The following is a 17,270-nucleotide window of genomic DNA, read 5'->3' as shown; positions in this document are numbered from 1 at the left end:
CTCTGGCCTTTCCCAGTGCAGTGAGTTCTGAAGGCCCCCAAGCACCTTGGTTCAAGTGGAGATGCTCTTGCTCCCACCTGTGCTCACCAGCATAAAGGAGATGCACTGCTTTGTGTCTCCTCTTCTTGAAAGAATGGCTTGTTCCAAGTCTTGGAGAAGCTGCAGCCAGCTCCTGTGCTCTTCTCTCGTTTGTTTTTTTAAAGAAGCACTGCTTTGCCCTTGCATCTATTTAATTGGTTTCATGATGGAAAGAAACTCAAGGGCTGCCTTTGCCAATTAACTAGGACAAAATACTCTGTTGTAGACAATGTAGGATTTACCCAAGGATTTCAGAAAAGAAATGTGGGATACCTTCGATGATTTAATAGTTGTTCTGTTCAAAGAACAGTTGTTCTTTGGTGGTGGACTCTTGTCATTAAACATGCAACATGTTCCAGGTTTAGCTCCTTCCTGAAAGCTTTTTTTTTTTTTAATGCATAGTTTTAATATTAACAAACTATTTAATCCCAATAACATGACAAATTTTAAAGTCCTAGTCAAGCATTTACTGTCTTTGGTCAAAAAAAACCAAACCCCAACAAAACCTAGAGAATGACTTAAGACCTGGTACACAGGTCAGTCATGTGGTAGACTATATTTAGGAACATTAATAGCCATATTTAAAATGAAATTTCTATTATTGGCCTCCTAGATTGCTAGATGCAATAACTTAAGCCAAGAAAGAGCAGTCAGATTGAGTTTGTTACTAGGAATATCTAAAAACCAACCACAAAACCTAATTTTAAATGGTGGATTGTAATCCATGCTATTTGGTTTAGAACCCCTTCAGCAATTCCTCTCTAAATGTCTATTTTAAACCAGTATGTCAGACCTCTGGCTGTTTTTTCACAATGTCCCAAACATAAAACACTTTGACCATTAAAGTAAATAGGAAAAAGTAACAACTAAAGAACTTAAAAAATATATTTTTTTTTTTAGTACTGTGGATTCCCTTTAAATAGGTATGTTTGAAGAGGTGGGTGGTGGTGTGTGTGCCATGTTACTTGGTTGGGACCATAAGGAACAACTTCATCTGTGATCTTCCCAGTAGCTGGAAAGAGGGCAGGCTTCTGTGGTTTGTGTCTTGTTTGGTTTGGGAAAGCATGAAGCATGAGTTGAACTTGGAAAGTTTCCTACTATCTGAAATGTGCACTTGACCTCTGGGAAGTGTAGAGTATCTTTGCCTACCACTTTAAAATTCAGTCTTTTAATCATAACTTTTTTAAGAAAAAAAGCTTTTTTTTTTTTTTCTTCCTTATTTCAGTGTGAACTTGACTTGATTGGTCTACTTTTTTGGGCTGCATACAAAGGGATGGAAGCTACAGGAATCAGAACTGCTCAAATACTGTATCAGAATACTTCCTGATGCCCAAACAGCTCTGCAGAAAATGGTTGCTCACTAAATTCAGCTATTTATGTTTTCTGAGGCAGAGAATATTTAGTACCAAGGCTATTGCTATTAGTTGAATTGTCTTCCAGCTTGTTTGTATTGATGTAAACTTCCGTAACCTCTGGCCCACTGCAGTGTGCACCACGCAAACATAAGAGAATCTTTTCCCCGCAGAGGAATTTGCAGTTGATTTCTGTTAATAAACTGTTTGGGACTGTTCTGCCTCCATATGAATATATGTCAAGGTCCTGAAAAGGGCTTTTGCAGGCATAACCAATGTCCAAGGTAAAAGGCTTGACATTGTTATTTTACATAAGGAGAAGCATGTTTTCAAAGAACTCTTAGCCTTTTCCTATATTTTGTTTTTGTGGGATAAGCTTTAGTTACCTTTTTGGTAATGTACGTAGACTGATCATTTTTACCTGTGGAAGGAGCTCATTTTATGAAGTGGCTTAGGGAAAATAATGTGCATGTAAATGTTTTAAATATAAGTATCACTGCTTTATTCTGTTTACTTCTTTAGGAAATAAGATTACTTAATTCTGATAATTTCACTTCTTCTAAAAACCATTAGGCCTCACTGAAAAAACTCTTTGTTTGGCTTTTTGTTTTTAAAGCTTTTTTTTTATATAAACCCCTAGAATAATATCCACAAGCTTAAGCTGTCCTAAAAATGCTTTTGTACTTGCCAGAATAAGTCTATGCAAATTTCAGTTGCTTTATGCAGCAAACCAGATCTCTCTGCTGGGAAACTGAAGATTAAGTAGGTGTTTCCCATCTGTGTGCCCAGTGTGCTTTCTGCTAGTAAGCAGGTCAGCACTGTGACCCACAAGATGTGCAGTGGGGACTGTGTTTCAGCATCCTTCCCACCCATATGCATGAGCACATAAACGTTGGAGATTGAGCAGGATGCGGGTGGTTTGTACAGGTACAAAACTCAAAAGTGCTCCAGTGGATGTTCAGCATGGGGTGCATCCTGAACACCAGGACTGGCTATCAGTTGCAACATCTGTGTTAATTTGGGTAAGGGGTAATATGGTCTAGGAGTGCTAGGAGATGATGCAAAACAGTAGCAGGCAATTCCTCTCTTGAGTAGGCTGTCACATTCACTGCATGCCAAGTCTACAGCAAAGTACTCTGGTGTACTAGGTATTAATGCCTGCACCGTTGGTACCTGAGGTGTTCCCTCTTTAACAGGATGAATTATGGGAGTATGTTGAAGATGTAAGGGATTGACTTAAGTACCTTCAGCTTTCACATTATAGCAATACAGTGCTATATAGTGCTAGGCTACGCTAATACACACATGCCATGCTAAGGTAGCATCCTTTTTTATTTATATTTTTTTTGCAATTCAAATTGATTTTGCTAACTCGATGTTAGAAAAGCTTTATTTAAATGATTTTTTGATAGCTTATTCTATTGGTATATTCCTAGAATAACTTTTGACATCTCTTCTGTTTGTGTAACTAAAAAGCCAAGCCTCTTCCATAATAGTAAAGGTTTAAAATCCCAAAGATGGAAATAAGAGTGGGTCAGGCTGGAGGGGACCGTGATAGATCATCCAGTCCAACCTCCCTGCTCAAGCAGGGTCATCCTGCACGGCACAGGTTTGTTTTCAGTTAGTTATTGAATTTCTCCAGGTTTCTCTGGGAAACCTGTTCCTGTGCAGTTACCTCCACAGCAAAGAAATTCTTCCTCATATTCAGGTGGAACCTTCTGTGCATCAGTTTCTGCCTACTGCCTCTTATCTTTCCCTACCGATTAATTTATTTAGTAAAGTGATTTGCCACTGTAGAACCTTCGGAAGCTTGTTCTTAACATTTTCTTGTAAATGAGGAAGGAAACTATAGTTCAAGTGCCAAAAATTAATTTTTGATCTTAATTTGCTACAATTATTCATTAGTAAAAGGAGAAAACTAAATGTAAACTATAAGTAATAAACCAGACACCAGCACCTATTGACTTTTGAGCTGTCCTCAAGTGTAGAAAGTGGTACAGAGGAAATCACAATAGAATTTCTCTGCATGTGTTTCCAAAATCAAGAGGTCTGTAACTTACTGTGTCTGTTACCTAGACAAGGGGAGCCCTGAAGGGAGCATTTCCATTACTGTGGTGCTTCTGTGCTCTTTTTTTCTTCCCTGTTATGCTTTCAGTTATCTCTATGTGCCCTCAGTACTTCAGCCTTTGGTTTTGGTATCTCTGCCTGTGTGGTTGCAGAGGCATTAAGCACAGTCTCTGCCATGTGCTGCTGCTTTCTGCAGTAAATGAGGGCTATATATGTGTATTGTACTGCAAATGATGTTTTAAGATAGGGAGGGAGGAGCTGGAAGCATTACTGTGCAACAGTAATATTATTGTGAATAATTAGAGCTGGGGCTGATGTTGAGTCTAATATATTATACTCCTGAGAGTACTGTTACATGCTGATTCTCTGCAGAGGGACAAGTGCAGGAAAACATGTACTCAGGCAGCTAATGCACTGCTCATCCCCCCATCCTCTGCTCAGCCCATGTGGTGTGGTAGGTCCCACCTGAGGTGTCTGTGTGACTAAGCTGCATGAGCTGTTCAGTTATGCAGTAAGTTTGGGACAGAAGAGGTTATCAGTTGTTCCTTATAACTCTTATGTTCTAATCATCAGATTCTTTTTTTGTGTATGCAAACCTAGTGGTTCACACTGACATAAGAACTTTCCCTTGAATGTGTTTGTTGAGGGTCTTGCAAGGCCTGTGCTAAATGACTTGACCAGACCATCACATACAACAGTGAGAAACGAAGCATCTGTCCCTAATCCAAGCACTGTTGTATATTAAACATCTGTCTTTAAGTTTCCTGGCCTGTGTGAGTGACATATCTCTGCACAGGCATGTGCTGGCTGTCATACAAAGACATGGAGACACATAGTTGGAACATGGAATTCTGGATGTGCGAGATGAAACTTGGAACAAAACACCACATTATCCTTCAAGCTAGCATGGTTGAGATATTAACATAGACCAAATTATAATTAAATTTTGTAGCACTGTGCTTAGAGGCAAAATGCCCCTTTGCCAGAGAGGAAAGGAGTTGCCTAGTAAGACAGTGAGGGTGAAGAACTGGATTGTGCTACAGATGATATGATGGGAAGAGGTCAGGCTCCTGCAAGCAGGAGGAAATTAGAACAGGGGATAAAAAGACAACACTTCTAGGGGGATGCTGGGGAATAATCAATTGGATTTGAACTGTGCAAAAAGAGAGATTTGAATTCAGAGGCATCGAGTGTGTCAGGCCAGAGATTTGTTGTAAAGTGTCCTAGCTGATAGTTGTAATTTTTGTCATGTAATGCATCAGATTATATGAATAATGATAAAAATATTTTGTTCTCTTATTTATGTTTAAATTTAGGCCTAAGTAAAAAAAAAACAGTGAGTAGCAGCTAGTGTTGATCAGACTAAATCCTGTCTGCAGGATGTACTGAGCAGGCTGTATCAGTTTTTTCAGTGTTGGGGAGGGGTATATGTACTGATATATAATTTAGACCACTGCATAGCTCAAGCCATTTGGTTTATTATTAGGGGACAGAATTCTTACAGAAACGTGTGTGGTGGTTTTTTTTTTTTTCCTGTTTGGATGGTTTTTTTCCCCTTGACTGAGGTGCCTGGTATTAGAAACACTGTCTTCCTCTGAAGGTCTTCAGAATCACTTTCCTTCCCCTCTCTGAATAAGTAGTGTAGGCAGTAATCTAAACATCTGCTTCTTTAGGCACAAGCAGCAGCATAATTATCTTGGGCAGTCTAAATCCCATCCTAAGTTTTTCCTTATACTTAGTCCTGTGTGTCACACCAGCATGGTGAATGAGTGTGTATACCATGTCATCTAATTCATAGGGTGAAACAGTATGACACAAGCTGGTGGTTTGAGACAGAAGCTGTCTGACTTCTCACTAGAGTTACTGGTTTTAGAATAGTTTTGGAAAGTAAAAGTAACTTTCCATGTGATTGTAATGAGTGCACAAAACACATCTATAAAAATTTACTCTATGAAGAATCTTTCTCTTTTCCTGTGTTTTGGCATGCATTCTTTCTATTCCTATTGATTACATGTGCTCTCTTGGTTCTTCTCCCTCTTTAATACTGTTTTGTGAAAGATAACTCTTCAGAGCATGGGAAGCCTTTACTCTAATGTCTGAGGGGTAGATGTGGGACATGAGACCAGGAACTTGTCCATACTGAGAGCTGTGAAAAATGTTGTCTCTTACCAATACCTACCTACCTGGAATTTTGTGGTTGTTACTGAGTCAAAAGAACAGAGAGCTACAGGGAAGTTAACCATGCTTTACCCCACTCTGAACGTTGCTTTCAGCCAGCAGCATATCTGCTTTGCATTTCAGATCTAGCATAGGAAGGGATGGTGCTTGGATATGTGCTGTCTTACAGCTAGTGCAGGAGCTGTTGTTCAAACCTGAGCTCCACTGTTAGTATGCAAGTGACACCTTGAGAGGGTTTGTGGTGGGTTTTTCAATCCCATGTACTCATCTGAGACTTGTGAAGTACAATGGAGATACAGCATGCCTTAAGCGTGCATTTTGTCATAGTTGCAAGTAAAAGAACAGTTTTGATTTCCTTTTGAGAGGTGGTCCAAATGTCTGAGGCAGAACTAGGGCTCTATTCCCCTTGCTCATATTTTCAGTTTCACAATAACTTTGCATAGCTTTAAATGTGGTTTCTAGCTTGAAGCCTCTGAGGCTTTTCTCTTTCCCCCCTGGAAGAAAGCTCTTACAGAGCTCAAACTTGGTGTTATTTGGACTTTGTGTAAACATGGGTCTTACTTTTCTGGGAGAGTCAGCTGTGGAGAAGGAAAAAGCTTGTGGTATGTCAGAGCTTCAAACTGCTCCGTACTGATTTATTGCTTGTGTGGAGACAGCCCAGAGTGCATTAATTCATCAATTCTTGTAAGCAGAGAGGAGGGAAAGAATAGGAGGAAACAAGAAAGGGGGTGGAGGGGAAAAGAGTTGGGGAGGAGAAAATAAAAACATGGGGAAATATAAGGGGTGGGAGGAAAGACATAGCAAAGCAAATGACTTTGTGTGGGTGGTCTAGGAATTTCTGGAAGATAATAAAATGCTTCCCTAGAAAGCAGTGGAATTGTCTGTGCCCTTCTTATTACTGTGGCCTTTACAAGCTAGGACGCTATTTGGTCTCAAGTCACTTCTGACTGCCAGATTACACTGAGGGGTTTTTGCAGCTGTGCTTAGGTTACAACTGACTTTAAGATCAGTCTGCTTTAGGTTGGCTCCATCTTGGCTCACTTTAAGACCTGTTCTGTGTGCAACTAATGTTCCCTTCTCTAAAATACTCAGAGCTTAAACATTTTGTCTGTTAGTGATTTAGCCTGTGACCTCCCTCACCTTTGTATATATTTTGCATATTATATTTTACACACCTATAGCTATACAGTAATTTATGTGTGGTGCCTTGGTATTGGCCCCAGTATTCAAAGCCAGTGGTTCACTGCAGTAAAGTTTATAGAAGTCTCTAAGGATCTAATGGGTTGATGACTCTTAAAGCAAGCAAATGAGACAGGCAGGCTTGTTCTCTCCAGACCAAAATGTGTTGCACTTGTGCCAGTTTTAGATCCAGTTGCAAAACCAGTTCTACAGTGTCTAGGTTTTTCTCCCCATATTATGTAGGATGGAGTTTTCCCATCCAGCAGAGATGAGGAGGCTTTTAAAATGCATATCATCTTGACCTCACTGTTTCAAATTATCTTAAGCCTTGTGCCTCTGGCTGCTGAGAGGGCTCTGAGGTGTGCAGAGGATCTAGGACTCCAGTACTGGGAAATGGCATAGTGCAAGGGCTTCCCAGCTTTTGCCTGACGTCTTCTGCTGCTCCAGTGCTTTTAAAATCTCTTAGATAGCAAACATTGATTAGGCACATGAATTCTGAGCAATGTTCTTTAGTAGTTACACACCTGTCCTTTTGTTCATGTAATCTTTTGGGAATATTGAATGTTTGGGTTACATTGCAGAGGGATTCCATTTCAATTGTTATGTTATTCTGTATAGAAGTACGCTACTTCTGAGATGAGCTGGGAAGTTGATCTATTTCAGCTATTTTCTTGAGATTTCTCCTGTCTTTCCTATGTTTTCAACTGTTTTCCTTATTACACCATTTTTCTTTTTATTATATTTATTTTTTCTTACCTTTGACTCTTCCAGTTCTTCCCCTTCTGTTTCCCTTTCCCATCGACAGTTTCTTTCAGATGAAATGAACTGATTTTCTTTTTTTCTTTGGAATGTTTTCACCCTTGCCTACAGGATCTGAATAAGAGCCTCACCCAGTTTATTTCAGGTTGCTACTGGTTGGCAGTGCTACAAGAAGCCACAGTGGCACCAGTGCTGGTGACAAACATAGGAAAATGCAAGGTCAGGAAAGTCTTTGGCTCTGTCACATTCACTGACAGTATTTTTTGGAATATGTGCACGGATCTAGCTCTCTGGGGCACTTCTGCATGGACAGCTTACGGCATGTCTATTTGTAGTATTCTTTTGAAGGAGTTTTAACAATCTCTTATTTTCTGTATTTGTTGCGATAAAATCTTTTCCTCTCTACCCACCCATGTATTTGATAGGCAGTATTCTCATATCCATAGATCTGGGAACTGTCCATTGCTTTTTCTAATCTTTAAAATCTGTCATGGTCTGTGCAGTAATCAAACCCCATTGTCTAATGTTTTGGCAGGGATGGTTGCTGTATATAATATTCTAATTTCTCAAGAAAACAAACAAGAAAAAATTTACCCAGGTATTTAGCAAAGAAATTGGTGTGAATTTTTTTTTCTTCTTTTAACATGCCCTAACAGTGATTTGTCCCTGAAGCAATCCACTAGATTTATTCTGTTTTGCACTCAATGTTACTGTTCAGATACCTTTTATCAGTGAAAAGACACATTCTTTCTTTTTTTGTTGGCATTGTAATGTTTCAATGTAATCTTTATATATTTGTATATTTATACACCTATATCTGTACACGTATATACATATGTGTGTGTATGATACATATATAAATATTTAAAATACAGGATTTTATCAGTCAAGGAGGTAAAGCAAAGAAACATAGTGGCTACTCATGAGTGGACTAAAGTCCCTGGAATAATTGTTTCAACTCAAAGTAAGATTTTCTTTCCCCTGTGCTTTATTGTCCAGGAGACTGCAGTTGCTGACAGCGTTCTAAAGCTTTTTATACCTGGTCTTTTATCTCTTCTGGGCTTGGGCCTTGGAATAGCTTGAAGATAACCTGGAGATGTTGAAGTTGGTGGTTAGTCTGTGTAGGGACTTAAAGGCTAGCTCTGAAGAGCTCACAATAGACAAAGCTGACATGACTTTCTGCACTACTCTAAGTTGAAGTTTCATACATGTAGAAAAAAGTTATGCCTATAAACAGCAGCCTGTTATACTGCTGGAATAAAGAATGTGGCTTTAGTGGGGTTGTCTAGAATTCAAAGGATGATATCTATCTGCTGGACTTGTGCAGCTGATTGTGGATCAGATTTATGAATGAGTTTGGAGACTTAGGTAGGCATTTGAAAGGTTGACAGGATTTAAGAATATAAGCAAGGCAGGCATCAAAACTCTGAAGTTAGTAATCCCTAAACATCCATGTAAATCAGTCTTGTGTTAGTGTGACTGACACCTATCAGGGAGAGTGATTCTGCTTTACCAGGCAGTTCAGTGAAGGTGAAGACTTGGAGACACAGCTACTGCAGTGATAGATGCCAGTAACTAACTGTGACTGATAAGTGAGAGATAGTGAGTCTGCCTGCCAGATTGTTATTGTAAAATCTACCTGGTGGGTGGATGTAATAATAATTTGCTATATAAAGTGACTTTAAAATGACCTTATCTGTGATATAGTTGCATAATAAAAACTGGTGCCATGGACACAAAACATTTGCAAAGTGGTCAATTATGTCATGTAGGCTTCTTTCATATGATCCTTCTGAAGATCTTTGCAAAAGCCTAGGAGCAAAGAAAAATGGCATTGAGTTCTAGCTCTGACAGAGGGGTAGCAAATAATGCAAGCCCCAGGACTGTTGCTGAATGCCCTCAGCCACCAGCCTGGATCATGGGGGGTAGTCCCTGCTGCCCTGAGGGTATGGCCCATGGCTGTGGGATTGTGTGTGATGAGCCACAGCTGTGGCTGCAGAGGAAGGCTCAAAGTCAAAAATATTGACATTAAAGAAGTGGTAGGCAGTGTCAGTTCCAGAGTGCACTATAGTAGCCTTTCTACAGATGACTGCTTGAGACATTGGTGGGCTTCTTCCACGTAAATAAAAATATGTAGGTTTTTGTACAGATTTATATTTTTTATAAATATTAGTGGTATAAATGCATAATATAGAAACATACTTTATATATTAAAAAACCCATACAATTGTACTAACAGATGTGTTTGACTTTATATAGCAGGAAATGCAGTCAGTATTATATCCTTCTTTAATCTATAAATACTTGTACACAATACTGAAACTGTACTATAGCAGATGTCTGATTTCATCTAGTAGCCTGTATTGGAGTTATTTTGATAAAGAAGGACAAGAAGATTGAGACCAAATTTTAAATCCCATTTTAGTCCCTTCCTTTGATTACTATTTTCATGCTTTTCATCATGTCAATAAATTCAGATTAAGTTAACTCCTTAAGCCAGATGACTTAAGTGTACTTGATTAACTATCTGTCTGGTAGGAGTGGGAACTGAGGCCCTTAATTTAGAAATTAAACTCATCCTTGACCTAAAGCTGAAATTGAGATTCTGCTGAAATCTCTATTTTGAGTCTTGCTTGGTGGAAAAGACCCACCAGCAAGTGTGCTGCATATGACTTCTATTTATCCCTATTTTCTAGTCACTCTTCTCACATAGGCAGTCATGCATCCTAAGTGTTAATGATGCAATTGCAGTTTAAATGTACAATGCTGCAAAATACTTGACTAGTGTACAATAAAAAATCATATTGTTTTGATTTCTTGAATGACTTTTATGAAGAAAGTTGCATTATTTTCTGCTTCCATAGAGGTTTTCACAGTTTTTCTGCTTCACTGTTTTCTGCGACTCTTTGAGGCCTAAAAAGAATTGTTCTATTCAGATGTTATCAGCCACTTGTTCTCACTAGAAGATGTAGTCTGTGTAGGTGGACCAAAAGCCGAGGGATTACTGTTCAGAAATAGTTCATGTTCACTTAATTCTTTAATTCTTCAGAAATAATGGAAGTTTCCTTTTCCATGCACATCTCCAGGAATGCCTAAGAGTCACATTCATATATATTTTGTTATTACAGTAAGAAGACTTCAGTCCCTTCTCTCTCTTTACACAGAGGTTCCCTTTCAGTGTAGACATGCATGATTGAAGAATTAAACAGTCATTAGTCAGATTGTTAATTATTTATGACAAGACTGCTCTGAAAAAACTCTTACTAAAGCTATTTCCTATGCTTCTGACTTCCAGTTTGCTTTGGGATGCTTTCCCAGAAAATCATGTGTGCTATCTTACCATATATCTTACAAATTCAGTATTACCGTTTTGCTGACCACAGTCAGCAAAAATACATAAATGGGATTGACCTTGACTGCAGTAGAATTGGGAGTTTGAACTGATGACCAACTTCTCTTCTGATTTTCTGTGCCTCTAAGTCTATTTTGGTGTATCTGCTTTCAATATTTATGTTTGCACTGAGTTTGGCAAGAAACACAATCTCCAGTGAACTACATTTTTAGTGTGCTGGGGTTTGTTGAGCTGTACCTTCACTAGCATTATTTCTTGGGACCTCCTACTAAATAGCCAAACCATGGGGGCAGAATTTTCTACTGGCTGTTTGAGTAACTAGTGCTATCATTCAACACAATGACACACCAAGATGTTTTTCAATATCTTGTTTGTCTAGAAATCCAGTTACCTTGTCTTTCTTGCAATTACTTAGCATTCTCCCTGAGATATTGCACATCACTAGAAAGCATGAGAATGCAATCTGAAGCCATAAGAGGCCACAGCTGTGGAACAGTAGGAGTTTTAATCTGATTTTGGAAGAAGGTGTTTTTCTACTTGTCTCTTAAAAGTTTGTGGCTTGATTTTAGGCTTTTTTTTAAAGCTTTTTTAAATGTGTGATGTAAACAGAGAAGCTTATTATTTAGTTGCAGCAGTGTGCTGGATGATCATGAAACAAGACCTAATCCATGCATTGAAAAGCTTCATTCTGTGTTCCTTTACAGGGGTACCCAGGAGAGATGATCCAGTGGGGTGTGGAGGATTTTGTACAAGCCTTTTTGAGCTGGGTGGCAAATTTCTTGGTCCTTGCTTTAATGGCATCAGTGACATTGTTCTCTCCTTGCCCCATTGCGAATGTAAAATTTATTTATTAAAAGAAGGTGTTTGGCAAGGAGGGGAGAGCAGGAATGGCCACCATTTGAGGCTGAATTCAGATTTTGCTCAGTTATCACCATGGCTGAATTCAGCATGGAATACATGCCAGCTGTATGGGCAGCTGGTTTCTGCTGGTCTATTAAAAGCCAACTTGAAAGGCATTTTAATTGGATTGATTCTTGCTTTGCAAAAGACAAAGAGGAGAAATATTTGCCAGTGAGGTGTTGTTGCAGTATAGTTGTTCTGCAAAAGTGGAATTACCACAGTGATACCAGTAAACCTCTACTGAATATCCTAGAAAATGAGGCTGAGCCTTGATGCTGGAAGCTTGATATTTTCCCTTTGTTGTCACTTATTGATCCACACTGAATTTATAGATTTTTTTTTTTTCTGAATTGAACCATGCCATACATTCAGTGAGCTTTAGTCTGAATTGTGTCAGATTCTACATCTTAACTTAAAATTTGCTGTGATTTTGGTCTGCCTGCTGTATGCAAGTGCATCCTTAAGGTAATCTGTCTTTTGTTGTTCATTTCCTGGTTTCATCTACTTGGAACCATAAGCATCAGATATGCAATAGACTAGGCAGGACAAGCAAATAACTAATAGCAGCCAGTTCAGATGTGTTTGGTCACTACTTCTCAAATACTTCATGAATCTGTGTATGTCAGATAAACCAAAGTTTGGAAGAAGGAAATTGGTTTTGCTAGTAATTTGTGAGTGAAATGGAAAAGTAGTGGTGAAGTATAGAAGCAGTCTAGTAGCTTTACAAATCATGGGGTTTCGTTCATATCACCATGTCTGACTTTCAAGTTGAGGTCTCAGAAAAGACTGCACAGCACAGTTGTATTTTGTGAGGTGGAGCCATTATTCTTGTGCTGGTCTGTGGGGCTGTTCCACGTTTTTGGTTTGAAACAGTGTTGAGTTGGTGTGTGGACTTTCAGAGGAAGTGCTCGAGAGCAGCCCTGGAAATGGGGTTGCTTAACCTTTATTCTCTCACCCCTCTTCTCCCTGTTGACTGCACTAGGAAAAAATCTTTTGGTGGTACTTACGTACATCATAAAAAGCATCTTCTACTGAATTGGACTGAATGGGAGGGTTGACAAAGTCTTCATTTTCTTTCAGAAATGTTAGGGACTTTGGTGGAGTCATGCCTACAATTAATTGAATATCAAAGACTTGGACTTCAAGGAAATGTTTGTGAAGTCTGCACGTGATTTCTTGGGGGACAAAAAGCACATTTTTCTTGAACATTTGCCTAAATCTAGTCTAGTAAGCATTAGTTTGTTACAGTTCTGGAGGTTTGCAAAGTTCACATATATGAGTTAAAAATTTAGCAGTTCCTGCAAGGAGTAGTGGAGGCAGAGGGGAAAAAAGGAGGAAAGAAAAGAAAACAAACCCTGAAAAAACTGTGACCGTGATTTGATTAACATAACTGCTGGTGGTAACGATGGTAAGGAACTACCTAATTTTGGGTAGGAGGAAGGCATGATAATGTGAACCTTTCAACAGCTTGGGATGTGAATTTTCTATGCTCAGGAGGTCAATGTCACAGTGATAAAACATTGCTAGTAAATATGTTGTTAAAATTTGATGTACTCCATAAGTTACCCTAGATGTTTTGGGGGAGTGTGTGGGTTTTTGTTTTGTTTTTTCTTCATGTAAAATTCATAAATTAACTTTTCTCTTTGGGAATACATTTCTTACGTGTGAGATTTTCTTTCTGCTTAGTCAGTTGACAGCACACCATCTGGGCCCTGAAGCCCAGGATAAAGATGCTCTGCATGATCTTATCCTATCACTGTCTTGAGGGTGATATATAGGTTATTTTAGCCTCTTCTTATGGCTTACTTTGTGCTCTTATTTGCCCCAGATGGTTGTTGCTACAACAAAGTTGTGCTCTCAGCATATTGAAAGGGTTGGAGGAAATTGCAGGCTAAAAGTTGCAGTGTACTCAAAATATTTATTGTTCTTGCTAAAATTAACAGCAAACTGATTGATCTGTCATGCTCCTGGGAACAAATATATCTGGCTCTGTGAGTTGAAATATCATCGTGCTGGAAAAGGGCATAATAAATGCCTGGCTTATGAAAGACCTTTTGAGTCTTGCCTGGGTAGCTGAGGTTAAGGAACGTCATGAGAAAATTTTAACGTTTGTCAGAGAAAGCTTGTAGCTAGTGATGAAAATCACAGGAATTGGAAATGGGATTTTTGTGTTTGTAATGTGTGACAAAAGCCTGTGGCCTAAGGGTATTCCTGTTTGCTTCATCTGTTTAGTGTATTGTGTGTGGGGTTATTTTTCCTTCTGCTTTCTATATGCCAATTCTATCAGGCAGGGGATATACAAGAGAATGCAAATGCTGGCACTGTCAAGTTAACTATGTTGGTTAGTTTGGTTGTTAGAAAAAAACAAACTCAACAGGCAATGTCTGACAATGTGATTTTTGATGGCAGAGATGTACTGACTATCAATATAAGGAAATAATGGAGTATCTTTACTTTTTGTGCTGTTCTTCAGACTGCTCTGCAATGACTACAGCAAGATACAGGCCTACCTGGGACTTGGTACTTGACCCATTAGTGTCCTGTAAGCTCTGCCTTGGTGAATACCCCGTGGAGCAGATGACAACAATAGCACAATGCCAATGCATCTTCTGTACCCTGGTGAGTTTGTGCTCTTTATTAGACATAAAAAAAACATGACATAAGTTTAACTGCAGAAATAGGGTGTTTCTGCTCAGAGGGACTCACCCTGAAGTATTGATCATGTGGTGGAAATAAATACTGTTGCTGTGTACTTGACGCAAAAGCTAGGAAGTAAATCTTTGTTTGCCTGCAATAAAAAATAAATAAATTATTCAGCATTTTAGTATACTGTGTAGTTATCTGCTTAACAAGGTTATTCACACTTTCCCTTTTATCTATCAATGGCTTGGATCTGGGGGTGGTTTTGGTGCTCCTTATGTACCTTATAAAAGCATCTTCTAGTTAGTTGGACTGAATGGGAGGGCTGACGAAATCTTCACTTTTTTTTCAGAAATATTAGAGACCTTGGTGGAGTCATGCCCACATTTAATTGAATATCAAAGACTACTGGTGGTAGTTTTGTGATTGATTGGGTTTTTGTTGGGTGCTGAGGTCTTTGTTTTAATTTCTTTTTTTTTTAACTTTGGAAGAGAATAGTCTTTCAGTTAAAAGGGATCACTTCAACCATGATCTGTGGTCCAACTGCCTGGCCACTTTCATGGCTCATCAAAAGCTAAAGCATGGTGTTAAAAGGCATTGTCCATATACCTTATAAACGCTGGGAAGCCTGTTGCAGTGTTTGGTCACCCTCTCTGTAAAGAAGTGCTTCCTTATGTCCAGTCTGAACTTTGCCTGGTGCAGCTTTGAACCTCTCCCATGTGTCTTGTCAATGGGTACTAGGGAGAAGAGCTCAGCACCTCCCTTTCTACTTTCCTTCCTCAAGAAGCTTTAGGGAGCAATGAGGTCACCCCTCAGTCTCATTCTCTCCAAACTAGATGAACCTCAGGTTCTCAGCTGCTCCTCACAGGACGCTCCTCCCAGCCCTCTCACCATCTTTGTTGTCCTCTGGAAATACATCCAAGGATCTTCACATCCTTAAGTGGTGGGCCCAGAACTCCACCCAGTGCTGAAGGTGGGGCTGAACTCTGAACACAGTGGGACAGTCACCTCTTTTGAGCAGCTGGCAATGCTGGGTTTGGTGGTCCCAGGATGGGCTTTGCCCTCCTGCCTGCTGACTCACATGGAGCTGCCGTCACCCAGCACCCCAGATGTCCTTCTGCAGGGCTGCTCTCCAGCCATCCCCCTCCTGATTCATACTTGTGCCTGGTGTTACTCCATACCAGGTGCAGAAACTGACAATTCAACTTGTTAAATTTCATGCCATTAATAATTGCCCTGCTCCTATTTATCTAGATCCTTCTGCAAGGCATCTTGCTCCTCAACAGTATCAGCAGCAGTTTCCAGTTTTGTATCATCATCAAATGTGCTAATGGTACATTTGATTCTTGGATCCAAAACACTGAACACAACTGACACTAGAGCTGAGCTCTGAGGAACAGTGCTGGTGCCAAGCAAATGTAGTTCCATTCACTGCAACCTTTGTAGCCCAGTTTTACACTCAGCTCATCTCACAGCTGGACAGCTTGTGCAGAAGGGTGCTGAGAGGGACAGTATTTAATACTTTGAAAAGCTTTACTAAAATCCAGAGAGAGTGCATCCACTGCCTAATTCTTAATTCCAGAGAGGTGACCTTGTCATAGAAGGTTATCAAATTAGTTACACAGTCTTTCTCTTTTTGATCCTATGTTGACGGTGCCTGATGATTGCATTGTTCTTTAAATGCCTTTCAATGGTAGCAGCATAGCCATGCACACCCTTGTAGCTAGAGAAGTATTTGAAGTATTTAATGTATTACAGATTCTAATCTCACTGCCTCATAATTACAGTCACAAAACAGGCTTCCATTACCATATTGTACAAATGCCTACCCAGAATAACAAGAATCTTGTCAGTTAAATACAAAACACTGGGGAACATGTGTAGTATTTGACGAAGAACATCATCATCACAGTTAATGAATATTGCTGGTTTAGGATCAGAGGAAACTACCTAGTCAGTTTCCATCCCTAATACTGAATTTAAATTAAAATTTTAGTTCATTAAATATTGCAATAGGTGGTGCAATTTTACACCAAAAACCTTCTAATGATGGTTCAGTAGAGGAAAAATTTGAGTATTATCAGTAAGAATAGAATTTGTGGCATACATGATGCTCAGACTTTAATTTCCCAAGGGTTTATGATATGGTATTATAGACTCAGACATGGGATTGGGTGACTTTTTAAAAATTAATTTAAAAAGTCCTTCCCAGAGAAGTTTTTTTTGGTGTATGTTTTTAATACTTAAGATCAAAGATTTGTTTTTCATTTTTTCTTCATGGAAATACTACTTTTTTTTTAATAGTAGATTTCATTTTTCCTGATGGTTATTGAAGATATAGGAGGCAGCCAATGGAACAGGTCGATCTACTGTGAAAGAAATGTTGCTCAAGCATGCAAAAGCATGTAAAATAAAAGGCTTCATGAAAACTCTTCTCTTCAAATGCTTACAGATGAGTGTTGCGTTTCTCCCTGGTGCTTGAATGCAGATAATATTTAAATGTCAGTTTTCAGTAACATTTCCATGGCAGCAGAATGCTTGGGCTACCAAATACATTTTTTCATCTTCACCTTGCTCCTTTCAATGTTTACTGTCATCCCCAATCTTCCGATTTTTTGGTTAGAATGTGGTTGCTGACTCTTACAGCTGTTTTGCAGATATAACCAGTTACAGACATCAGATGTGTAACCTTTACCGATAACCTGTTCTAGGCAGCTGATATCGTAATCTGACTGATGACATGGAGTTTGCATTTTGAACTCTGT

The 17,270-nt window shown here is 39.1% G+C and overlaps 1 protein-coding gene across 3 annotated transcripts in view; it reads left to right on the top strand.

The window, feature by feature from the left end:
- Window positions 1–17,270, top strand: part of RNF144A (ring finger protein 144A) — a 70,700-nt gene that overhangs the window by 20,407 nt on the left and 33,023 nt on the right. For all 3 annotated transcript variants that reach the window (XM_059467320.1, XM_059467319.1, XM_059467321.1), the window contains exon 3: window positions 14,339–14,484. In XM_059467320.1, coding sequence (XP_059323303.1) covers window positions 14,350–14,484 — 135 coding nt within the window. In that variant the 5' untranslated portion in view covers window positions 14,339–14,349. The remainder of the gene's footprint in view (window positions 1–14,338; window positions 14,485–17,270) is intronic.

The sequence above is a fragment of the Ammospiza nelsoni genome, chromosome 3, assembly GCF_027579445.1.
Source record: "Ammospiza nelsoni isolate bAmmNel1 chromosome 3, bAmmNel1.pri, whole genome shotgun sequence".
Lineage (NCBI taxonomy): Eukaryota > Metazoa > Chordata > Aves > Passeriformes > Passerellidae > Ammospiza > Ammospiza nelsoni.
This window is presented reverse-complemented; position numbering and strand designations above follow the sequence as displayed.